General features: G+C 49.2%; 1 protein-coding gene across 6 annotated transcripts; it reads right to left on the bottom strand.

The window, feature by feature from the left end:
* Positions 1-25: 25 nt before the first annotated feature.
* CPSF7 (cleavage and polyadenylation specific factor 7) lies at positions 26-25,293 on the bottom strand. Of its 6 annotated transcripts, none has more exons than XM_019485265.2 (10): positions 25,171-25,278; positions 24,765-24,867; positions 17,931-18,149; positions 17,033-17,136; positions 16,391-16,536; positions 13,993-14,401; positions 13,608-13,726; positions 13,325-13,493; positions 12,914-13,087; positions 26-116 (listed from the first exon to the last, which is right to left on the bottom strand). In XM_019485265.2, exons 2-9 carry the CDS (start codon positions 24,816-24,818, stop codon positions 12,919-12,921), a joined length of 1,389 nt encoding a protein of 462 aa, XP_019340810.1. In that variant the 5' UTR covers positions 24,819-24,867; positions 25,171-25,278; the 3' UTR covers positions 26-116; positions 12,914-12,918. The 6 variants fall into 6 exon arrangements, with proteins under 6 accessions (XP_019340810.1, XP_014448960.1, XP_019340811.1 ...); XM_014593474.3 differs by lacking the exon at positions 26-116 and adding an exon at positions 1,563-3,806 and having other exon boundaries at positions 25,235-25,293; XM_019485266.2 differs by lacking the exon at positions 26-116 and adding an exon at positions 1,563-3,733.

The following is a 25,293-nucleotide window of genomic DNA, read 5'->3' on the forward strand; positions in this document are numbered from 1 at the left end:
AGATGATGGAGGATTTAGATTAGGTCCCCTCTGCTCCAAACACCAGTAACTCCATCTGCAGAAAAGTCCACACAACGTTCTGAGAAAGCCATTGACAAATTCCCAGTCAAGAAATCCTATTGAAGTTGGGAAAAAAGAAAAAAACCACCACTGCAATTATTTTAAGTATCTGAAAACTAGGAAACAGAGACAGATTTAAAAAAATATTTATATGGTGTATTTTTAGAGCTCTGACATTTAAAAAAATGCTTAAATCAACCAGAAAGCAGGTAGAGATGCAACCTCATAGATGAACTAAATCTGAAATGCATAAGCTTTTGTAAGCATGAGTTCATTTTGTCATCTCTCCCCTACCTTCTGTCTGACTTTAGACTAACACAGTTAACACTGCCTCCTCTCAAATCAACCAGTCATTCTGGAAATAATTAGAACAGAACACCAGCCAAAACACAGCCTTCTTGCCCAAACCCAACAGTGACCTCAACTGTGGACCACAATTCAGCACCATCCTACAGATGACAGTCTGGAAACCTAACCTCTATGCTGGGCATCTGAGGAAAAGAGTATCATAAGCAACATTCCATAATTAAGTATTAAAAGCCAACTTCTCTACACCTTCCTCAAGAGTACAGAAGCCACAATCCCTTGATACAGGCCCAAAGATCTATACCCTCAGTATAAGAAATCATCCACATCACATCATTCAAGCTCATAACAGGGAAGACCGCTTAACAATTAGCTGGCTTCCCTCAACCAGCCAAATGGGGTGGATTGGCCACAATTACAGTTGATAATTTGGTTTGGACTCCAGACTCTAGGATTTCATTGCAAACCCCAAGCTTTCAGATTTTTGGACTATTTTAACTTTAACCCCAACATGTCCAGAATGTAACCACTTTCCAACCACCTCTATATCACCCTGAACATAACCTATTGAAGGAGACTGATCAACTTACAGACTTACCTGTGGCAAGTCTCTCCTCTTGAGAAACTCTACCCACTTGGAAGGAACCACATTGTCAGAGCCTAGCTCTTCTGTTTGTCCCTTTAGAACAGGTCTTAAAGCATTTCATAGCCACTGAATTTGTCTCGCCTCTTAGCAGCTAAATATCTTCCCAGTTTGTAGATAGCAGAGGGCTGAAGGCCTAGATTTCAGTAATGCTCTCCTGTTCATAAGGTCAGGTACCCTCTCCACCAAAATCTCCCCTCCCTGAAAAGGAGATGGCCAGGGTGAAGCTAGAGCAGTAATTTTTCAGCCATGGATGCAGGCACGGGGGGCTGGCAGCTGGGCAGGAGCCACACTGAAAGGTACCACTTTTCCCTGCAACGGAAGCAGGGCCAACGTTAGGATCCACTGCTTCACAGAACAAGCTGGTTGGGGGAGGTCCCAAGCAGGAGTCTTTAAGGCTATCCACAAATGCCTGTCCCAGTTCTAAAGACTGGGTACCTCTTAAAAGACAAGGCAGTCAGTAAGTGGTGGAGCAGGGAATGAAAGCAGGAGTCCAGAATCCCAAACCTGTTCAAAGCACGTGGACCGGAGAGACAATCTTATTCAATACAGATTCCATAAAACAGCTCACACCCCATTTATTATTTAAAATATTTTGTTACAAAAGGAAAAAAAAGAAAACATACAATGCAGTATAAAAGATTGACAACGTCATCAAGTTTATTACACAATTTCCAACCTATCAGAAAGAGACAAACAAATCAAGTCACCGAGAAAGAAGGAGGGGGAGGGGAAGGGAAGGGGGTGGGTTCAGAGCTTCACTTCTTGGTTAATTTTTCTTTTTCTTTTTTAAATTTTTTTACCCACTATTCTGAAATAAACTAAAAATTTGCGTCATTAAGTAAAAAAACAAAACCAAACCAGAACTCTCTCCTGCTGAATGGTTCCCCCCCAACCCCAATATTTTACACTTTTAAGCTGTCACCTCAGTTTAGTTTACATATGCTTTTTGTTTGTAAAAAGACATCCAGAAACTGGGTTCCCCACACAAGTCCAGTTCCTAAGGAGGTACTACTCTACAGACAAGCCCCCCCCAGATGGGCTGTGCACCCTCTGCTGGAAGTTACCCTCTCTCCCTTCTCCAGCAGGGGAACAGCCAAGCTTTGCCCATGTGAGGGCTATCAGTGTGCCAGGAGCTGTCACGTGCTGTAGATGGCTGCTGTCATAATCTCAGTGGTGCAGCTGCTGGAGACTACAGCTCCCAGCATGCACCCTTTATCCATGGGGTTCAGCTCCCTCAGGTTACTGAAGAACAGCATGCTGGGACACATAGTTTCTACTGGCACCTCCTCAGATCAGCATAGTGGCAAGTCGTCTTACAACCGTAGGCTGCTCTCTGGCTACATGGGCCTTTGTTCAAGGAAACAGGTCGCTGTTAAGCCTCATATCCCATTGGCCTTCCAAACCTGCCAGTCGAGACACCAAGCCATGATGGAAATGGTGGTTACATTTCCCCACTCCTTCAGGCATCACGCCACTGGGACCGCTTGGCTGTTTCAAGCCCCATGTTTTCAAACTGGCACTGAGGCTCCCTTGGCCAGGCTGCTCCACATCCTTCATCCAAGACTGGGCATTGCAGACCAACAGCAAAGAAGCAGCAGTACTGCCTAAAGAAGACTCAGGCATAGTGCTTGAGAGGAAGTTCCCACTCCTACAGCATTTCTTAAAAGGAGGCCAGAAAACTCAGTGGTTGATGCTGGGGAGGGGAACTGTCTGTCCCTAAAGAATCTGCTCAACCTAATGTCATGTAGAAATGATAAAAAGCCCTCGTGATTATCAGCAGTCCAGCTTCTCCAGCCAGCGCCCAATTCTGTCCCTCCTCCATCCACCGACATTGCAATCTTCAGGTCTCTACGCAAGGTGCTTCCTCTAAAACAAGGAAAGAGCTCTTTCGGGGAGGAGGCCAGCACTTCCATTCAAAAAAATGTGAAGTGGAGCTGTTATTGCTTAAGCACAGAGATGGAGAGCCAATAATGCTGAGTCCAGTAAGGAGGCCACCTCCAGGCCCTGACAGGAAGAGGCTCTTTTCCACAAGAGTTTTTCTCTGTTTTAGGCAAACTTGCCTGGAGGAGAGGACTTGGAAAAGCCTTCAGGAACCAAAAGGTGGAGCACAGAGAGCAGATGGGAAGCAACAGCCAGCCTGCCCTATATCGAAGACAGGGGATATACTGCGATCTAAGCTGTGTACAATGGGCTAGAGGACAGGACTGAAACTGCTTGGGATGAAGGCTCATGCTTCTTAGGGGGCCTCCCCAAACACAGCATGAAGACAGTGCACTGCGGAAGGACTTGGATACAGGGTCCCAGTGAGTCCAGCCTATCAAACACTGGGCTGCAGTACATGCACCTCCAACCTTCCTCAGTGCACACAAGGGGGGCGGGGGGTTGGTTCCCTTCCAGATACCCCCTAGAAGGCCACAGAGAGGAAAGAGCTCGCAAGCTTCCATGGAAAAGCACCATTTCTCTTTGGGTCCGAGTATCCATGGATTGGAGCAGTCCCTGGTCACAGTGGCCTGACGCAATCCCTTCCCAACTCCATGTCTTCCAGCATTTCCCCAGGAAGCAGCAGCAACGAGCACAAGCAGAGCATGAGTCCCAAGGCCACAGTGTGCTGGCTAGAGTCCAACAGGTAGCATGTCTTTCCTTGGGTGCCTGGAGGGAGCTGGGGACAGTGGGGAGGAGGGAGGGAGGGGGTGGGGGTGGAGCAGCCTCCATCCTTTAGTCCTGATCGAGGTGAGGAGATACAAGTCCATTAAAAAAAACAAAAAAAAAAAACATTTACTTTCCAACCAAACTCCTGCAAGGGACAAAACAAGACAAACGGGTTAGAGTCTTTCACTACTACAGTACCCATAAACTCATGTATCAAATGAAATAAATGGGGTCTGTATAGCAAATCTGGCCCCAAGCATGTTTCTTAAATGGCAGACAAAGAGCCCCTTCCTGTCCTACTCCCACACACCAGACTCCTCCAAAAACTATGTGGCTGTTCTAAAACATTCATCTTCATGCAAATTTGGTACTGGAAAAATTAAGGTGCAGGATCAACAGCCTTAGAGAGAAGTCCTCCATCCGCAGGGAGAGCTCATGAAGGCCAGTTTCTCCTTGCTCACCATTCTCCCCTCTTCATAGTCAGTCATCTTAGGATACCAGCAAGGATGTTGATGTTTGCCATGGTGCATGAGACCCAACCCATATGGGGAAGACAGTCAGAAGGCCAGAGACAGCCCAAGAGAATTTGTACTGGCACACTAATTGGGAATCCTTTTCATTGAAGTATGCAATAACTGTAGCATGTTCTAGACTGGTCTGGAATAAACACTATGAGATTCATGATAGGAGTGATAGAAGCCAGTCTTTTCTTTTTTTTTTTAAAAAGGATCAAAGTCAGGTTTTTTTCTTATTTTGTTATTCAAAATTACAAGATTTTCTATTTAAAGCAAGCCTGTTTAAATGAGATCAGAATTCAATGAAAAAAAACATTTAACTCTCTCTCTCTGAATCCATAGCTTATGGAAATTCAGCTTGAATAAAACACTATGGGAGAGGATAAGACCTAGTAGTTTTAAAAGTGTGAAGAAAAGCCCAAGTACTTGAGAGACTTATGTTGAGACTCTAAATGAGTACTAACTTAAAATTTCAGTCATGTTCACTAAGACATATCTGAAAATTCTTTCAGGCTCACCTGAAATAATTACAGCTAATCATTATTCCATAACTGATTTGGTTGCAAATGTAAAGTATGTTTTAATAAGAGATTTGTATGCATCTAAAACATGCAAAGTTGTTTTATTTAAATAAAACATGTTTTTGCATACTGTACCCAGCCCCACCCCCACAATGAAGCTACCTGTCCCAAATTGTGAACAAAAAGTGAATTATCCAATAACTATGCAATATCTTACTCTCCATTTTTGAACATAGTTAAATGTAAAATGAATATGGATCTAAAAACATTAATCAATGCAATGCTCAAATAAGTATTGAAAGAGAAGCCCCCAATGTGATGCTGTGTCTGGCAGAGCAAACCAAACTCTGGCATGCATCCACCGATTCATCTCTAGCAAAACCAGGGATATCATCTTCCCGCTTTACTTGGCCTTAGTGAGGCCGTAGCTGGAGTACTGCGTCCAGTTTTGGGTCCCCCGCTTCAGGAGGGATGTGGATAAGCTTGAGCGAGTCCAGAGGAGAGTCACCCGCATGATCAAAGGCCAAGAGAGCAAGCCTTATGAGGAGAGGCTGAGATACATGGGACTCTTCAGCCTGGAAAAGAGAAGGCAGGGGGTGGGGGAAGAGGTTTGGTAGCAGCCTATGTATAAGGGGGGTGCACCAGAATCTGGGAGAACAGTTGTTCACCCAGGCTCCTCAAGAGATAACTAGGTGTAACAGCCACAAACTTCTAGAAGGCCAATTCAAACTCGATATAAGGAAAAACTTCTTCACAGTCCGAGTGCCCATGGTCTGGAACAGACTCCCCCCAGAGGTGATGCAAACACCTACTCTGGACTCATTCAAAAGGCATTTGGATGCTTATCTTGCTGGGATCATTAGGTCCCCACAGACTTCCTGCCTCTGGCAGGGGGGCTGAACTCAATCTCATGAGGTCCCTTCTAGCCCCTAATGCAGGGGTGGGCAAAATGCGGCCCACCAGGCCATTCTATCCAGCCTGCGGGGCCCCTAAAAAATTTAGAAAATCAATATTTATCTGCCCCGGCTGCCTATCATGCGGCCCTTGATGGCTTGCCAAAACTCAGTAAGCGGCCCTCTGCCCAAAATAACTGCCCACCCGTGCCCTAATATCTATGAAATATAGCTCAAAGCAGTGCTTCCCAAAATTTTCCTCAGCATGACTCCATTTATGGCCCCATTTCCTCAGCATGGCTACTCACTCACAACCCATTGCCCCTCCCCCCTGTGGCCCCATCTGTTGATGTTGAGACCCCATTAGGGGTCATGACCCATAGTTTGGGAATTGCTGGCTTAAAGGCTCTATATTGGGGTGGGCAATTATTTCAGCTGGAGGGCCACTTAATGAGTTTCGGTGAGCTATTGAGGCCACAAGGGTGGCTCTGCCCCTTGACAGGGGCCTCGCCCCCTGGTCACCATCTTGGGACAGGAAATCCCGCCCCCAAACCCTGACCTTTGCCACCAGAAGTCCCTCTCTTTGCCCCCCAGAAGTACTCCTTTTAGAGTGGGGATTTGCCATCTTGGAACCGGAAAAAAACAACAACTTATATACTAAAAATCAAACATCCACAATAACGTACTTTAATTTTATTTTTTTTAAATATTTTTGTCCTGATTTGTGTGCATTTGTGTTATGTATATAGAGGTGATTCCACAATTGCTCAAAATGAAGTGTTACTGTTGTATATTGCAGGGGGTGTAGGGGGTATGGGTGGGTGGGTATGGGGTTTGTGCAGGATGTGGATGTATGTGTGTGTATGTAGGGTGTGGGGGAGGGTGCATGGAGGGGAAGGGTGGCTGGAGGTGTGTGTGTGGGTGCATGTGTACGCATGTAGCAGTGAGCAGGGCTCCCCACAGAGGCACACAGGTGTGTGTGTGGGAGGTATGGGGTTTGTGGGGAGGGTGCAGTGTTTGTGGGGTGTGTGACTGTGTGGGGAACGGTGTGGTTGTGGGGTTTGTGGGTATGGTGGGGTGTGCATGGGAGCCCCCCCGCATGCATCCCACTAAGCCAGCGAGTACCCGCCCCTTAACAACCTGGAGCCTATGCACCCTGCGGCACCTCCCCAGCACCGCCAACAGCACGTAGCCCCAGCCCACCCTGTGCTTGCTCCACACCACCTGGCTGTGGCGCATCCTGCTACCCCCTGGGCCCACAGCAGGGCTGGGACGGCTCCATGGCTGGACTGCCTTTCTAGGCAGTCCAGGCAGTGGCAGCTCCTTCTAGTTACCACCGCCAACGGTCCCAGCCCAACAGTACCGTGTGCACAGCCTTGACCTGGCCCGCCCCACACCTGCTCCAGACTCGGCCATCCAGGCTGAACAACAGCAGCAGTGGTAGGTGCCCAGCAGGAACTGTTGCTTGGCATGGGGGAAAGCAGCCCCTCCCCACTACCAGACCTTTCTGTTGCAGCCGCTTGGAGCCCATGCTGTGCTGGGCTGCCCTGTGTCTCTGCTGCCATCACCACCACCTCCAGGCTACCCAGCGGGGCAATGGTGGCAGTACAGAGCAGCCACAAGGCAGCCCAAGTGGTGGTGACGACAGCAGAGATGCAGGGCTGCCTAGCACAGTGCAGGCTCCAGAATCAGGAAGGGCTAGGCAGTGGCAAGCGGGAAGAGGGTCCACTTTTCCCTACATGTGGAGCAAGAGCAAGTTTCGGCCCAGCAGCCACCACTGCTGCTGCTGCTCAGCCTGGACAGGCAAGTCTGGAGCAGGTGCAGGACGGGCCAGGTTGGGGCTGTGCATATGGGTTCCCACCGGTACTGCAGGGCTGGGGCCAGCAGCAGCAGCAGTCAGAAGAAGCCACTGCTGCCTGGGCTGCCTCAAAAGGCAATCCAGTCATGAAGCCACACCAGCTCCGCTGTCTGCCCAAGGGGCGGCAGGATGTGCCACGGCTGGGCGGTGCCTTGGCCAGGCAGGACCAAGGGACCTACGGCAGGCTGGATTAAAGCTCCTATGTGGGCCATATTTTGCCCACCCCTGCTCTAGTCATAAATCTACATTATAATGGTTATATCAAGCAATGAGAACGTACATCTCTTTAAAGAATAACCCAAATACAATTGAAAAATCAGTTTACATCCATCTTCCCTGCTGCTGAAGGAGGACTTCTCCTGAAAGTACTTTATACTGTGAACAACACCAGACTATAGTGGCCAATTCTAAAGCATTTTTCATTTGGAGATCAGAGGACTTCCATGTGTAACGGACCAGGCCCCCATGCCCTCAGGAGGTAGGAAAATACTATTCTCAAGTGATCAGTGGGAAACCAAGGCAAAACAACTTGCCAAAGATCATTGCAATCAACAACATTTGGAATAGGACCAGTACTTTCATTTACCTTCTTTGCTTTAGCCACAAGACCAGCGTGTCTCCCTGGGCTATGGAGACACTCTAGAACAGGGGTGGGCAATTATTTGGGCTGGAGAGCCACTTAACCAGTTTTGGTAAGCTGTTAAGGGACATACACACATGCACAAGCTCCCCACAGTCAGGCCAGGGCTGGCACCAGAATGGAGCATGAGCCCACCTGGGGCTGTAACACACCCTGGCTCCCCACCACCCACTCACCCTAGAGCTCGGAGCTGGCACCTGCCAGTCATATCCACAACTGTAGCACACAGCCAGCCAAGCCTGGCCAGGTCAAGCCAGTGAACGTGGGGCCCCTTCCCTCAGCACTGGCTGCAGCTCAGGGGTCTCTGCTCCCCAGCACAGATCAGGGCACCCAGCAGTTACCTGCATTTATTGGCCCAGGCACCTGCTGGCAGTGGGGGAGAGGCGCCGTATGGCTATGCAGAGCTGGCTGGCAGAGCCTAGGGGGCGCCACAGAGAGGCCACTCCCAGATGGGTCCAGCCTCTGCCTGTGGGGATAGAGTTTGGTCACGAGCCTCCATGCTGTTCTGCCCTTCCATCAGGGCTCCCGGCACGCACATGCATGTGCACGCACACACATGCCCCCACACTCCAACCCTGCAGCTCCCAGGATCCCTGATGGCAGCATGGGAAAGGACAGTATGGAGGCCCACGTCCTGGTTTCATCCCTCGCAGGCAGAGTTGGATGAGTCGTGCTTGGGTTCCACAGGGGATGCGGGGCGGAAGTAGCCCCGGCCGCCCTACTCCATGCAGCAGGCCCTGGGTGAGCTATGCTCAGGCCCTGACCTCTGTTGGCACTGCAGTGTGAGGCAGGCAGGTGGGGCTGCTTCCACCCAGCGTCTCCCATGGCATTTGGGAGATACAGTCCAGCCCCACAGGCCCTGGGTGGGCCAAACTCCAGCTCCCTGGCTGCCACCTGGTGCTGGTCAGGCAGGGCTGCTTCCACCCACCCTGAATCCCCCATGATGCCAGCAGAGATTGGAGCCAGAGCCACTGCCCATGCTGTCCGCCAGCAGAAACCGGGACCCAAACATGACTTGCCCAGTGCCTGCTGTGCAGTGTTGCTGCTTGCACCGCCTGCCTGCAGGCCAGATAAAATCAATTGGGCTGGATCTAGCCCACAGGCCATATTTTGCCCACGTCTGCTCTAGAAGCAAACAGAGGTTGAATACAGATTTTCTTGGAGAACAAAGGTTTATTTCATAGATTTCATAGACATTAGGGCTGGAAGGGACCTCGGAAGATCATCGAGTCCAGCCCCCCGCCCAAAGGGCAGGACATCAGCTGGGGTCATAGGATCCCAGCAAGATAAGCATCCAGTTTCATCTTGAAGGTGTTCAATGAAGGCGCTTGAACAACCTCCGGTGGCAGGCTGTTCCAGACCTTGGGGGCTCGGACAGTAAAGAAATTCTTCCTTATGTCCAGCCTGAAACGATCTTGTAGTAGTTTATGACCATTCGTCCTCGTCATCCCTTGGGGCACTCTGGTGAACAAACGTTCCCCCAGATACTGATGGTCACCCCTGATAAACTTGTAGGTGGCCATCAGATCACCCCTGAGCCTGCGCTTTTCCAGGCTAAAGAGCCCCAGGGCTCTCAGCCTGTCATCGTAGGGTCTGCTTCCCTGACCCCTGATCATGCGCGTGGCTCTTCTCTGGACTCTCTCAAGCTTCTCCACATCCTTTTTGAATTGTGGAGCCCAAAACTGGACGCAGTACTCCAGCTGCGGCCTCACTAAGGCCGAGTACAGGGGGAGAATGACGTCCCGGGATTTGCTTGAGAAGCATCTATGGATGCAAGCCAGCATTTTGGTCGCTATACTAGCCGCAGCATCGCATTGCAGGCTCATGTTCATCTTGTGGTCAATGATGACCCCCAAGTCTCTTTCTTCCATAGTGCTAACCAACATAGCACTGCCAAGCCTATAAGGATGCTGCGGGTTTTTTTTCCCAAGGTGGAGAACCTTGCATTTATCAGCGTTGAACACCATCAGATTCTCATCCGCCCACTTGCTGAGCCTGTCCAGGTCAGCCTGGATCACCTGCCTGTCTTCTGGTGTGGATGCTTTGCCCCAAAGTTTGGTGTCATCGGCGAACTTGGCCAGTCCACTTCTGACTCCAGTGTCCACATCATTAATGAAGATGTTGAACAGTATGGGTCCAAGGACAGAGCCCTGGGGGACCCCACTGGTCACAGGACACCACGATGAGTGACTTCCATCAATTACTACCCTCTGGGTCCGACCCTGGAGCCAATTTTCCAGCCAGTGGATCGTGGGGGACCCAAGGCGACAATTGGCCAGTTTCTCCAAGAGACGATCATGGGACACCAGATCGAAGGCTTTTTTGAAGTCAAGATATATGACATCAATCTCATCTCCCTTGTCCAGGTGATAGGTCACCTGGTCGTAGAAGGAAATGAGATTGGTCAAGTAAGACCTACCTGCAACAAACCCGTGCTGGCTATCCCTTAAGATGTTGGCGTCGGCCAGTCCATTAAGGATGGCCTCCTTAATGTACTTTTCGAAGATCTTCCCCGGGATAGAAGTCAGGCTGATGGGCCTACACTTAGCCGGATCCACTTTCCTCCCTTTCTTGAAGATAGGCACCACGTTGGCCTTCTTCCAGTCTTCGGCCACTACACCAGAGCGCCAAGAGTTTTCAAAGATCCGCGCTAGAGGCTGGGCTATGATGCTCGCCAGCTCCTTGAGTACCCTGGGGTGAAGATTGTCAGGGCCGGCTGACTTGAAGGTATCCAGCTTCTCAAGATGTTCCTTCACAAAGTCAGCATTAATGGAGGGCAGGGGATCACCCTCACCCGGACTTCCCGGCCCTGTAGCGGGCACGGGCGTCCCATGGGGCTGATGAAAGACCGACGCAAAGTACCTATTTAATAGGTTGGCTTTTTCCTGGGCGTCAGTTGTCAGTTGCCCCATCTGGTTCAGCAGGGGTCCAACGTTGCCCCTGCTTTTCCTCCGGCTCCCCACATATCTGAAAAAGGACTTTTTATTGTCCTTGATGCTAAAAAGTCCTTTTTCAGATATGTGGGGAGCCGGAGGAAAAGCAGGGGCAACGTTGGACCCCTGCTGAACCAGATGGGGCAACTGACAACTGACGCCCAGGAAAAAGCCAACCTATTAAATAGGTACTTTGCGTCGGTCTTTCATTAGTTTAAAGGGGCCATATTTAGGCCCCATATTGAGGCCTTTAAGTGATACTGAAACAAATTCAAACTGCAAGCACAGCCCTGGGAGGAGAGGGTACTCAAACACCAGACTAACCATTTCAAGAGAAGACCACCTCTATTGTCAAGAAATATAGGGAAAGCAGCACAAAGAATCCAAGCTTACTCTTCCACACAGACTCTTAGGGACACAAAGCCATCCCACTCCTCACCTCAGGGGCAGACTAGGTGGTGTGCTGAAGCCTAAAATGGAGAGACCTTCTACATGATGGGACTTCCTCAAAAAAGTCTTGACTTCTTTATATGATACCAGAGGCTAGTCTGCAGCCTTAAAGCCATCCAGCTCAACAACAGAATCAGAGGCTGGGTGGACACCAAATACTAGCATGATCTGAACCATGATCTGACAGGACAGGAGAGCTCTGATGGAACGTCATGAATGGGTACTGGACTGGGGTTCTGTAGTTTCTGAATTAGCTTGTTTTAAGTGACACGTTTTCTCTTAAGTGAGCAGCTCAAAAGTAGGGCAGTGTGAAGGTCCTTGGATCTGATAACTTTTCTGGATCTGACCTCCTCCCTTCAAGGTGTATCTGATGGGCACTTTTTTGATTGTGTCTAAGGGCTTTAAATGTGGTTCAAAGAGCCACAAGCACAACTCTTGCCTGGTAATGTGGCTGGCAGGGCTGGGCTCTCATACCCATCCTGAGTGCCCTCCATTGTTCTTCCCTACAGCAAATGTGGCACTTTACTTTAAAAGTCAGGGATGGTGCTTGGGTCAAAGCTTCCTCTAAATCTTGACACAAAGCTTGCATGGACCCGACAGAGCAAAAGGAGCAGTAAATGGTTGTACGATGGCAGCCAAAATTTAATATAAGATTCCCTAGGACCTCGGCACTGGAGTTATTGACACCACTGACTTCCTTCTACACCAAGCCCAGTCAACATCACAGGGCAAATCCAGCTCTCCCCAGCCAAGTCATTCTTCAACAGTACAGACTGACACACATTTCTCAGATAAACAGAAGCAGCAGCAACAGAACTATCAAGGAGCTGGAGGCTCATCCAAAGGCAGGTCCGTTCCGACAGGGAATTTCATTCTCACAGCATTTCTCACCAAGGAAAGCAAGATCTGACTGAGGAAAGCCCTATCCTTGCACTATTTGGATTGATGCTAGGAAGAGTCTGCAAAAAGCAGGGAAATAGCTCTCTGCCATTTACTGTTTCAGCAAAGAGCATGTAGAACAGACAGAAATGCAGGAAGGAACTATGGAGTGAAACTCCAAGGGAGGTGAGCTGGGCCTGTTAGCATGCAGCACCAAAGCTGGCTGGAGTTCCAGTGGAAGACACCAGTGAAGGAGTGTAGTACTGAATATTTAGTGACCATCAGAAGAGACCATTCTCATTTCCTCTCCCCCTGAGAATTATTTCCCTCTTGGGTGCACACTGCAGGGAAAGAATGATGATTAGAGGCTTGGGATCTAGTGGACCAAAGATGGATACCTCACTATGTTACTGCCAGGATGAGGCTGTCATGATAGCCTTGGATGGAGAAGATGGAGGAACTGGACATAGTGGAGGCTGCTCAGCACATATAGAAGCACTGCCATAGAACCCAAGGGAGGGTGGCCCTGTAGCCCATGACGGCCAGATGGAGGATGGGCTCACCTATCTCAGTGGTGCCGGTCCCTTTCTCTGTCCCTGTCCCGATGTCGCTCGTGCTCCCGGTTCCTTTCTTGGAAGTAATCCTCATGCCGATCCTCATTATGGAGCAGGTCCCGATGCCTCCTGCTGCTCTCGCGAGACCGGCTGGGTGACCTCTCCCGAGACCGATGTCTTTTTCTGGAAGAAAAGGCCAGACCACTAGTCTCTCAAAAGTTTTCTTTGCCAGATGTTGACCCCCTTTCCCCTCCCTCCCTTGAGGATGTCAAGAGGAACACAGCTTCCTGATGAGTTGTGCTGCTAGCTCCCTCCCCCCACCTCCTAGACAGGGCCTTAAAGCCCTTTTGTACCAGACCAACACTCAGTCAAGTGAGTCCTAAAGGTTCTCACTTCAGGCTTTCATTAGCAAGGGTTTACCTGGAAGAGCTACTACTGGCACCCGTGCTGTATGACTTGGCTTCAATCCCATGGAGACAATCTTTGAGGGAGGAGATGAGGACGCGGCATCGCTCGTCACTGGCTACACGGGATTGCTTGATGACAGCAAGAGCTGTGAGCAAAGTCTCAATGGCATCGCTGTAATCTCCTGCAGGAACACAGAAGAGAGGGTTAAAAGAAATGTGGACAGCAGGGGCATTGCAAGAACACAATCCAGGGACAAGGGAGGCAGGCAGAGGGATAAGCAGTTGGCAGCTGTTACCTGCACTGGCTCCAGACACCGCTTTGGAAATGGCACTGCTAGAAATCGCTCGGTTCCTGTTCATGATCTCCTCAAACTCTGCTTCACTCACAGGGGGAGGTGGATGGCCCAGTTCCCGACTGCACAGAAGATAGCACACACTTATTGATCAAGCCAGGGGTAGGATGTGGTGCAGGGGCAAAGCCCCTCAAACCCAGTGTGCTTGCCAGGTAGTTGAGAAAGCCAATGACCAGCTAATAGAGGGCAAGACCTCAAGTGCTGCTGGGAATCCAGGAGAACCCCTCCCCACTGGAACAACTACTTTAGCTTTTTTTGTCTGAGGCATGGAATAGTGAAGCCCTTGCCCCTCCTCACCACACCCAGTACAGGCCTGAAGTGCTCTTACCTGCTGTGGTTATACGGTGCCACAGCCTTGCCGTAGGCATCAGGTGGGGGGCCCAGTGTTGCATTTGGTGGGGGGAAAAAGGCAGGGTTGAGATGCAGGGCAGGAGGGACAGCCCCAGGGGGTGGCACAGCCAAATGAGGGGGGAGTCGAGGAGGCGGAGGCATGAGATGCTGGTAGTGGATGCCTGGTGGGGGAGGTGGAACTCCAAAACTGGAGGAAAGCGGAGGAGGGGGTGGGATGGGCGGGGGTGGCAGGCCCATGAGGGGAAGGAGGGCAGGGGGGCGGTTGAAGAAAGGCAACATGGAAGGGGGTTTCTCCACGCGGGTGGACGGAATGGCATTCTCCGTCGGGGTGGCACGGCCATCCATGGAATCGGTAGAGTCCCGGGAGTGAGCCCTCGGTGGCACACCTGTCAGCCAGCACAAACAAGGGAGATAGGCTGTAAGCACCAGGGCAGTCCCAGCCCTCAAAGTCAAACTCATGGAAGCAGATGTCCCAGTATTCCCCAGAACCCTGCATAATGGGTAGGGCAGGGCGGGACTATGTAACAACTCAGTGACTACGGGAAGGAAGTCCTGTCCCCTCAACCCCAAGCCATTCCCCCTGCTTCCCTCCCCAACTCTCCATCAGAGCCCTCCTCCCCCAGTTGCCACACATCCGATTTCAGCATAGCTCAAGGTGCTGAGAGAAAGATCCAGCCAGTCAAACGTAGCCTCCACTTCCAAGGGCCTCAACAAGGCGTCACACTCTCCATCAAGACATTAATCAATTTTCCAACAGTGTCCCACAGACACTTTGTTCTTGGACCGGCTGGCCCAGACCATAGTAACATGGGGTACCGAAGTTGCAAAGCAAATGGGTTATACAGGCAGAAGCTAAGAGCCATGAGAAATGGCAACAGGTCACAGCAGAGAGAGATCCCAGGGCACTGGGTGAGTCAGAGCTTTCTTACTGGTTGGTTAATGCCAGCACTGGTTTGGGCCTGCATGGCAGAATGAAATCCCGCCAGTACCAGGAGTGATGTAGAGAGCCTGTGGTACTTGAGGGGAGTGGATGGGGAAAGGCCTGGCAGGACTGTCAGATGAGACAACTTATGGTGACACATTGGAGAGCCAAAACTCTGAAGGCCACCAAGAACTTCAGGGGAAGTAACTACATGCTGATACTGACAAGGTCTCAAAGGCTTTGGTCTGCAGCAGACAAGGAAGTGGGTAGCTAAGGGAACCAAGAGGACTTTAAGCTGTCTAAGGACGCTTTAGGATCAAGACAAAGGAGGTTATGCTGCATCAAAGAAACTTTCCCTTCTTCAGCCCCTTCCAGCACAGAATCAAAGCACTGGGGGGTCACTAGGGCTTTGTCTGCACCAGAAACCTGGCCTATAATAGCTGTTATGCCCAGCTGAAGCATATGCAGGGTAAACTGCTCTGAACTGCCATCATTGGAGCAGCTCAGCCTGGTTTCAAGCAGGCACAAGCTGCATCTGCACACAGTATTGGTCATCCATACTGTTTTTTATCAGCACAGTAACAGGTCAGGCCAGTACCCAGTGCGGACAAAACTTAAGGCCTCACAATACCCACATGAAGTAAGGGACATAAGTGGACCTAACACCCTCCACCAAAAAGCAGCTACCTCTACAGTGGAATACAACAGAGGTCTGATAGTACACAGTGCCATTAACTAACAGTTCAGGACAGGCAATGGAGATTTTGGCATCCAGCAGAAAACTACAAGGGGAGTATGAAGACAGGACATCACTACTCCAGTAGATTTTGGCCAGGCACTTGGGGGTAACAATTTCTCTCTTATGCAATGTGCCATGAGATCTACAAGGACCACAGGTGGTCAGCTTTTTATCAAAAGTGTCCTTGGAAAGATGATCCCTCCAGCTACATAGCACCCCCTGGCACTAGGCCGGGCTGTCCGATCAATACAGACTGAAGAAGAGAGACCACCTAAGGTCATTGTACAAGGCCCAGGGTGAGGCCCCAGCTGGAGCACTGCATCCAGTGTTGGGCACCTTACCTCCGCAGGGATGTACAAATTCTGGAGAAGATCCAGAGAAGAGCTACTAATAGATATGGAGGGTCTTAGCTATGATGATAGGCTGAAGAGCTTAAGCCCATTCAGTTTGGAGAGGAGGAGGAGGAGGCTACGAGGGATCTTCGCAGTGTATGAGCACCTAAAAGGGGATCATAAAGACTCGGGTCAGGATCTGGTCAGACTCAGCAGCAATTGGAAAAACACTCAGACTCTAGAGAATTCACCCTCCCACCCCAAGGGTTTGGTTTAGACTGATTAAGCTCTGCTCAAGATCTCCAGGGCCCACTGGGAGTCTCCCTTCCTTGCACACCCAGCACCCCCTCCCATACCCAGAGGCGCACCTGCCTCAACTTACGTTTCCGTGCCTGCGCCTCGAACTGCGACAGGTTCTGCCGGGTGGCTAGCCTCACCTCCACCTTGTCCCCATTGAGAATTTTGCCAGGTAGCAGCTCCAGGAGCTTGTGGACTGAATTCTCAGAGGCGACGACCACCTCTGCATACCTGAGGGGAGAGCCACCGTATGAAAGTAGATTCCTGACTGAACCGTGGTGTGATATCCCCATCCCAGAGTCAGGCCCCTCCCACCATTTGTAAGGCAATCCATTTAGCAGTGGGAAGTGGGGACAGGGGTTCTGTCTACACCCGCTGCCATGCTCAGGCAGCAAACAGCATCAACCTTCATCCCTTGCTAACAACTGAAGTAACTGAATCCAGGCCATCACATGCTGAGCACCAGCCACCTGTATCCCCATCAGCTACCACCTCTTCCTTAGCCCTGTCCAGCTCAGCTAAACTCCCACAGGTGCCTCTCCAGACACCAGCAGGCAGTACCCTGACAAATGGTGCATAGCTAACTAACAGGGTAGATAGGGTAAACCCTGCAATCCCAGGGACAAATCATTGCTAGCAAAAGCCCCACAGTTTCCCCTTGCTGTACTTGTTCTATGGACCAAGCCATTGGGAGGAAGGCCCTTGGACTTCCTACTGCAGTTCTCACCCTTTGGATTGGCCATTGGCTCGATTTTCTGCAAATTTCAGCTCTACCACGTCGTAGACTCCAACTGAACGGATAATCTGGATCAGCTGCTGGTCAGTTGTCCACTGAGTGAGAATAGGTAATAAAATACAGAATCAGAACAAAAGGCCTGATTGGCAAGGGAGAGGGGGGGGATGTCTGTGTCCACAATTCAGGTATCAGCCTTATCATTCAAACATGTCGAGGCCCTCCCTCTTCAAGCTCTACTAGGACTGTCTTAAAAGCCCTTCAATATGGGCAACACTTCAGACACTGCACATGTGCTCAAAGGGAGAAAAGGAGATGCACAGATGAACACCCTAGCTTTCTGCCTGTGAGGCTGCAAAAGACTAGGAAGGCATCTGTAAACTACAGTGATAAGGTCTGGGAAAAAGTACCATGTGGACAGCTCCAGAGATAGAGGGCCTCAGCCCACCAAAGCAACGCTTCTCCAGACACCACCTAACATGACTCAACCTTGAACTAGAAGGACCTGACAGGGTGGGTAGCAGACACAGCTTAGTGTCTAGAACTATCAATCCTTGGCCCTTCTGCTAGAAACACCACCAAGGAATGTTTAGCCTTGAACAGGTCAATGGCTCATGTACCTACTCTACAGGAGGCCAAGTCACACACCATATAACAACGCAAGGCCATCAGACATGTTATTTGCTTTTCCCCTGGACTAGATCCTAAGCACTAAGTACACTGGATGTGATTTCTAGTCAGGCCCCACATGGTTAGGGTTTCAGTTTAATTCCATCTCACCAAGCTTGATCTGCTTTTCTTGAAAGTTAAGACAGCAGCCCAGGAAGCAGTCTTCTAGAAGTGTCCCCCCTCTGCCCAGCACCCCATGCTGGGATCAGTGTCCCCAACTCACCCAGGAGAAGCTGCCTACGTAGACAGCAGCTCGCTTGTTACGCAGCCCGCTGTAGGTGTACAGGATGGCAGGTGCCTTGTTGTTGGGCTTGGGAGATTGCTCCTGACGAATCTCCACCGGTGGCTCTGAGCTGCTGGTACGGGTTTCAGGTGGCTGCGAGCTTGCTGCTAGCACGTCGTCATAGAGGTCCATCTGGTCGGCATTACTGAACTCTGAGTCCTGGGAGATGCAAGAAACCAGTAAGCTCTTCCAGGAGCTACAAAAGAACCCATTGGGCCAGCTCAGCAACAGTCAGCCACACCCACGGCCAGGGATGGTCCAGCGTACTGGAGGGCTGCCCTGCCCATGCAGCTCTAATTTGCTGTCATACAAATTAAATGCTCAGCTGACCATGACACAGGAAGAGCTGTTCTCTTCTCCTCCCAGACTGAGCCTCACGAGAAACTCTTCCCTCTGAAGCCAAAGAGAGGGAACAGTACTAGGCCCTGGGGAGGACATTCCAACATCCTGCCAGGGCTCTCAGCATCTTCCACATCCCCACTTCGCATTATGACCCCGTCATTTGAGCAACCTGGGACAACCCTAGTTTTCCCATATGTTTGCCAAGCCCCTTGCACATCACAGCATTCTACACACTTCAAATAATGAATGAACTCGATTACAAATCAGCAGAGGATTTTTGTTGTTCGTTGACAGCAGCTTGTAAATCCAGTTGGGCTCCAGCCATCTCCACATCACCTCTGCAGCTGGACCAGAGGGAGTGACTCTGCCAGGGCCAGAGGCAGAACTGAATGGTCCCCTGTAGGGGTGGCTCCACAAGGCTCAGCAGTAAATGCCTGGAAGGAGATGCAACTCATTCTGGGTCAGGAACAAGACAGCAGTTTAGGACAGAACTGAAGAATGCTGTGTCCAAACAAAATGATAGGGGAAATTCCCAAAGGCAGAGCAGAACTTGGTCAAGGCATCATGGCTAATGCTCCCGCTCTTCTGAAACATAAGGCAACTACAACCATGAGTTGCCAGGGCCCGTTTTTCTGATCCCACAAGCGCATCACTGTAACTGCTGAATCCAGAATCATAGAAAAGCGTGTCCCCTACTGCAGTACTTGAGCACTTGGCTTACTTTAAGGCCTTCTACTGAGGCTTAGCCTGCTTAACTTCGGTGATGCAAACTCATGGGCTATACTGTTTTCAAGATAACCTCCCCGATCCCACCCGATGCTCTTCTGTCTTACATTTTCAAGCCTTATTGTTTCATCTTGGCTATTACTGCTACAAGTGCTACTGTCCTTTTAATTTTCTTAATTCATCAAGCGTACCTTTGTTCCTGCACTGTAGCAATGGAAGCAGAAGTGTAAATCCAGTACAGGCCACAGGCCTGGTGTCAGCTGAAAGAGATCTGTGGAGACTCCAGTTCCTTTGGCAAAGGACGAAATGCATCCTGAGGGCATGACATAAATGCCAATGATTTCAGTTGTGCAAGGATCTGACCCATTTGGTGGATCCCAGTCTGAGCTATTGATCATGGAAGTCCAGGATAAGACATATCTTAGTTTGTTTTTAGGAACTACTCTAGGAATGTCCCCTGCACATTTTTCCTAGGGCTGGGTCCAGTCTCATTTGAAGAATCTCCAGGAACTCTCTGAGGACCATGTTTTTCATAAAGGTCTTTGTGCATGGGGACTGTTTTCTAGATATCTGGTCTAAAATGTTCCTGCTCAGATCCCACTCCACTCATCCCAATTGCAACTGCTTTTGTAACATGAATTAGTGCCACATCTTTGTGAACAGCTTTGCAGGTAGACATTCTGTTAACCACTTTTCCAAGTTGCAGGTTCTTAATCTTTCCACACAGGCCAGCCCCTCCAGCTGCCTTCTGAAGTCCCCCCTCAACAAATTGCTCTCTTTTCAACAATGAAGTGCCCACAGCAAAACATAGCATTTAAAACAACACCCTACCATCACCCCTCTGCCCTGACAAGGGACGCTTCTGTAAAGACAGTACAAGATTATACTGACATCCCTTGCTTCGCTGAGAAGATGGCCTGCACCTCACACTTACTATGTTCCCGTGGCTATGGAATCCAAGACAAAATTGGCTACTCCTCCCAGATGACAGAAATCCCTTTCATTTGCATTTGTGCTGAGTTCAGCTGACCTCTGTGCTGTGCTTCTCCATCCAAGTCAAACCCCAAGGCCTCTACAACTGAGCATTAGCATAATTTGTAAAGCAAGGGGATCAAAGTCTCCCGGTGATAAGAGCAGGATTGCAGCAAGCATCCAGGAACAGAGCCACCATCTTACCAGAGAGCTGCCTCTGCTTCTTGGCTTATGTCATCCACACACAAAGAGAGAATCCGATATATAAAGGGCAGTGTGTGCTTAACCCTTTGCCTGCCCTTGAAGCTCTTCCCCCTTCATATCAATTAACCATGTAGTGCTGTGTTCCATTTAATGCCAAAAGTGAGAACACTATCATTTCATGGGTCTACCTTCAAAGCTCTCCCCAGAAAACAGGGAGGGACAAAAGTGGTTATTTTTAAGGTAGGGAACAACCACATTTATAAAGAAGGGTTAGTGAAAGGACACACCAGATCAGCTCTGCCCTCTTTCATGTGTATGTTACAACACAGGATTGTATGCTAATTCTCCAACTCTGGCCTTGCCAAATAATTCTCTTCCTACAGCATCAGATATGCAAGTGCAGCATCCTGTCAGCTTGTTTCTGTTGCCAATACAGGCCAGTTTCTTGTCACTGACTTAGATACATAGTCTTCTCTAAAGCCTGGGCTTTGATGTGTCACACCACACCTTTCCCAGACCAATTCTAGAGATGAGCCAGTTAACTAGGAAGCTCCTCAGCTGCAAATGTGATTGACCTAAATCTGCCTTCAAATTCCCAATCTACCCAATGCTATATTTAAGCTGGGGTGTATGTTGAGTACTGTTTACTGGGTATTTTTCAGACTGACTTTCCTGAATGTAACATATGCAGAGGATTACCCATTACTATAAATTGCTCCACTACCATTTGTATTGCAATAACATTTAGGAGCCTCAGGCACAAACCAGGACCCTTGCGTGCCAGCCAATGTTTAAAGAACAAGACAGTCCCTGTCCCAAACTAAGTATAACGGATCCAAAACTATAAGAAAAAACGGCAAGGTACATATAATTCCAGGAGACAATGAAGTGCCCAGGTTCCACAGCACGTAGTATTAAATTAGGAAATGCCACAATGAAGGTTGCACAGAACATCTATGCTTTGGCAGGTGCCTTCTGAAAGGCCATAGTTGGCTCATTATCCCGTGTCTGCCTCTCCAATGCTAGCCTTCTGCTAGCAAGAGCTCTGTCTCTTCTGCAGACATCTTAGAGAGAAGACAACTTCCACACCATCTCTGGAGGACCTATCAAGACATGCAGGGAGTAATGTAAGTGCTGCATGTTGCACCCTACAGCTAAGATTTGCAGACAGACCACAAACTAACACAACTTCCATGCAATTCCATACAGTATATTTAAACACTCTGGGCATTTGAGAACTTCAGCCTATGCTTTTCTTGAAGATGAGGAAACTGTGTATCCAGGAGAGCACTCAGTAAGCCTTGTACTAAAGGAACAAAACATAACCTATGAATGGTCATGACAAGAAGGAATCTGTATTTGGTTCCACAAGCCCCTTCTCACTGGTGAGGGCCACTTCTATACCAACTTTCCATTTTCTATCCTTGGGTCATTGCAGCAGTATGGAGCAGAGAACCTTACCCAAAATTTAACTGGGAAAGTATTTTGGCACTCATTTTTAGCGGGTACCTCACCAATCACATTTAGTGAAAGACCAGGCCTGGAAATTTCATCTTGAACGGTGAATTTCAGAACAACGAAGTAATTAAATACAAAAGGGGTTAAAATGGAAACCATTCTGCAGCCTGGATTCTGGTCATGAAGATCTTCCCTGGGTTTATTTTCCATCTCCCCCCTCTGCCACCCTGAGATGTAATGACTCCAGTATCCTCTTCCCCTTGAAAAGTCCAGTCTTTCCACATGCTGGGCAGTCCACTTGCACCTTGCTTGACAGGAACAAAGAGAGCACTTTACAGCACACACCAACCTGCAATGCATGGCAACAATATGCTTTCTGCATTGCCTATTTGCCAGTTCTCCTCTGCAACACAAATGCCAGTTTCTCAACAGGTTACTTTGATCATTCAAGGATTAATGGGCTAAAGGATGTGTATATTAAAATAAAAAATGCACAAATCCATCCACTTTGTGACATGGAAATTATTTTGCATTTGAACAATTTCTGTAGAGCATTTAGATGCCATTCTAAGATGTTTCAGGAATCATAAAGCAAAAATGGTGTTCTGCCAAGGGACAGGGATCCAGCTGATGGGTAACAGACCCCTGCTTACGCTGTCATTAGCTACTCTCACCCCACAAAACCATAACTGCTTTCCAAATTTCTTACTCCCACTGAAAATGAAGTGTTATAGCCTGGTCATGCAAAAAGTTACAGAAAATGGAACTTAACGTAATGTTATTGTAGCCATGTTATTGCAGCCATGATGTGTGAAACCCCTTTTGATAACCTGTTTTATTCACTTATCATTTCTATTTATTTTTGTCATTTTGTGCCCAAAAGCTTGTCTAATCTCTCTCCCAGTAAAATATATTTATCAAACAAATCTTGCTTCTTGTAACTTAATGATCATCTCTACTCCTCAACTCTGTACATTGCCTGTTGGAGAACGCCCACCAATCTATTAGGGATGTGTTTTCAGCACCAGTTCTCACCTTTTGCTTATACTTAATCCCACAGGGCTTCAGCATTTCTGTCCTTCCTTTTGAGGTAGGATCTGCGATTAGTGCCACTGTCTAGTTGCGGAAAATTATGGAAGAGCTGAGCAAGATCAGACCCAACATCAATTCCTTCAGCATCCCAGGAGACACATCCCTTGCAACTCAATACCTTGCATTTTATTACCTTTCCTGGTTAATACCTTTCCAGCCACTTTTGAAGCCATGTGAAAATTCTCAGTCAAGCTAACCTGGGTTAATATTACAGCATAAGGTTTTAAGACCATGATAGCTGTTATTAAACATGAGGGGTATGACTTTTCCTTTATAACCCAGCAAGCCAAATGTCCATATCTCTGCTATCTTCTGAGAGAGAAACAGATTCTCTTTTTTAAAAATTAGGAACTGCCAGACTTTCCAAACTTAACTGCCAACGTGAAGTTCTTCTCCTTCCCTGATCAGTACCATGCTTATTTTCCTTCAGCTTGTTGGTATTTCTCCAGTGGCCTTTCAAAAAAAATTCCCAACGACTCACTAAGTTTGCCAACCAAATCTGTAGGATACCATGTTTTGATAATACCTGCAACAGGTTTAATACTTTCCTAACTGTCATGCGCATTGTCTTGATTTTGTTTGTTAAAAGCCAACTGCAAGGACACATGCAAATTAAGAGTATTTCTGAGCTGATATGGTTCAGTGGGCACAACACAGAATGCCATCCTGTCACATTAAAGCATAAAAACGAGTGAGCCTTGCAGGGGATCTGCTACATCCTGGGATGTTTCCAGTGCTGCAGGCAATGCCCTATAAATATATCCAGGGAAGAATTTTTTTTTACATTGAGACCAATTTCTGTGTGGGGATGCAACCAGACTACTGGTACATGGCTTAAGTTCAGTATTTTAGCAATTTTTATAACCAGCCTTAATTTTGTTCTCATTTAATTCATCCAGAGAGCACTTCTGTTTCTTCCCAGACAGTTGAAAAGCTTCTCACATTCCCCTTGTCACCATGCTTTTTGCTGCTGTTAATTTCCAAAAAAAAACCTAAAGCACATTCTCATTTGATAACCCATCACCTTTCTGGAACAGAAAATGTATTACCCTCAGGGCAAAACTGGCAACTTCATGTTCCTCATGTTTTGCTTTTTGAAAGCAAGCCCAATCTGTTGCAACAACCGATCCTCCAACCTTCCTTCTTCCAGCCTGATTTCGTATTTACATAGCATCTTTATCTTCAAAGAGCCACGTTTGCATCCATGTGTCCAGACTTCTCAACTCTCCAAAAACTCTCCAACATGCTTGCACTGCTGTGTTCAGCTATCCTCCTTCCCTCCCTGCATTTTTTGCCGCTCTCCATCACTTGTTCAAATTTCCCCCCATTATTCACACACCCACTAATAAATCCAGGATAGACTCTCAGCTACCTGCTTACAAGGAGACTTTCCCATAGTATGGCACCTCTCTGCTCGTAGCCAGTTAACTGAAAGGTATCTAAGTGGGTAACAACCTGTGAAGTTTCAGGGATCCCGATTGCTCCAAGGCAGCCCAGGAAGGTCCTGTATTTACATGCCTACAACCCACACAGGCATGTTATGGTTACTCAATACACGTTTCTCCTACTTTTTGCTTCCTGTCTCTTTACCCAAAGGTCGTTTCCCTCCTGTTCTGCAAAGCAGGATGATCTGATTCTCAAATCATCCCCGGCTCTGCAAATGCTTTGGACAGGGGCATCATGAACCTCTTCCTCCTACCACCTCTCAACGTTGCCCCCCTCCCTGCCATAACACCAGGAGCAAAACCTGCACTAAGAGGCTTCCTGGAGGTCCTCAGTCAAGACTTGCAGCAAACTAACACTGTTCCTAGACCTCCACCTTCACACCTGAGAAAATGCTGGCGTGTAACTTTGGTCCTGTGCTGACGGAAGAGCCCCCCTTGCCTTCCTGCTTGCTGTGGGGCTTGGCACGGCTTCCTCCCCCGTCCCCTGGCTGCCAGACTCCCAACAGGGCTCCACTCAGGGTCCTGTTCTGCTTACCTGGTTGAACTCTTCGTCAGCGTAGATGTCAATCAGATCCACCCCCTCCGACATATTTCCGGGCGCCGGAGCCGGGGTGGGGGAACAGGAGGCAGAGAGGTAACTGCTCGGGGGGAATGGAAGAAACAGCCCCTCAGTCTCTGGGGCTGCCCTGGCCACATCCCCCTCCAAAACCAACCTCCCCTAGTACCCCCACCCCTCTCGCGGCCCCTCCCCCACCCCGCCCGCGCAGCCTCCCCGGGGGGTTCGCGGCTCCCTCCTCCCTTCCCCTCCCCTCCCCGCCGCGCATGCGCACAGTCCCCCCCGCCCCGCGCGCCGGTCACGGCCTCGGGGCGCCTCGTGTGACCTAGACCCCCAGTTTCGGGCTCGCGGGAAGGGAGCAGGCGGCCGCGCCCGGCCCCGTTACCGAGGGGGGAAGCGGAGGGGAGGCCGCGTCCCGAGCAGGCCTGAAGCGCGCGAACCGCTCTCACCGCCACAGCCAGCGCCGCCACGTCCCGCCCCTTCCGCCGCCACGTCCCGCCCCTTCCGG

This window comes from Alligator mississippiensis, chromosome 2, assembly GCF_030867095.1.
Source record: "Alligator mississippiensis isolate rAllMis1 chromosome 2, rAllMis1, whole genome shotgun sequence".
Classification (NCBI taxonomy): Eukaryota; Metazoa; Chordata; order Crocodylia; family Alligatoridae; genus Alligator; species Alligator mississippiensis.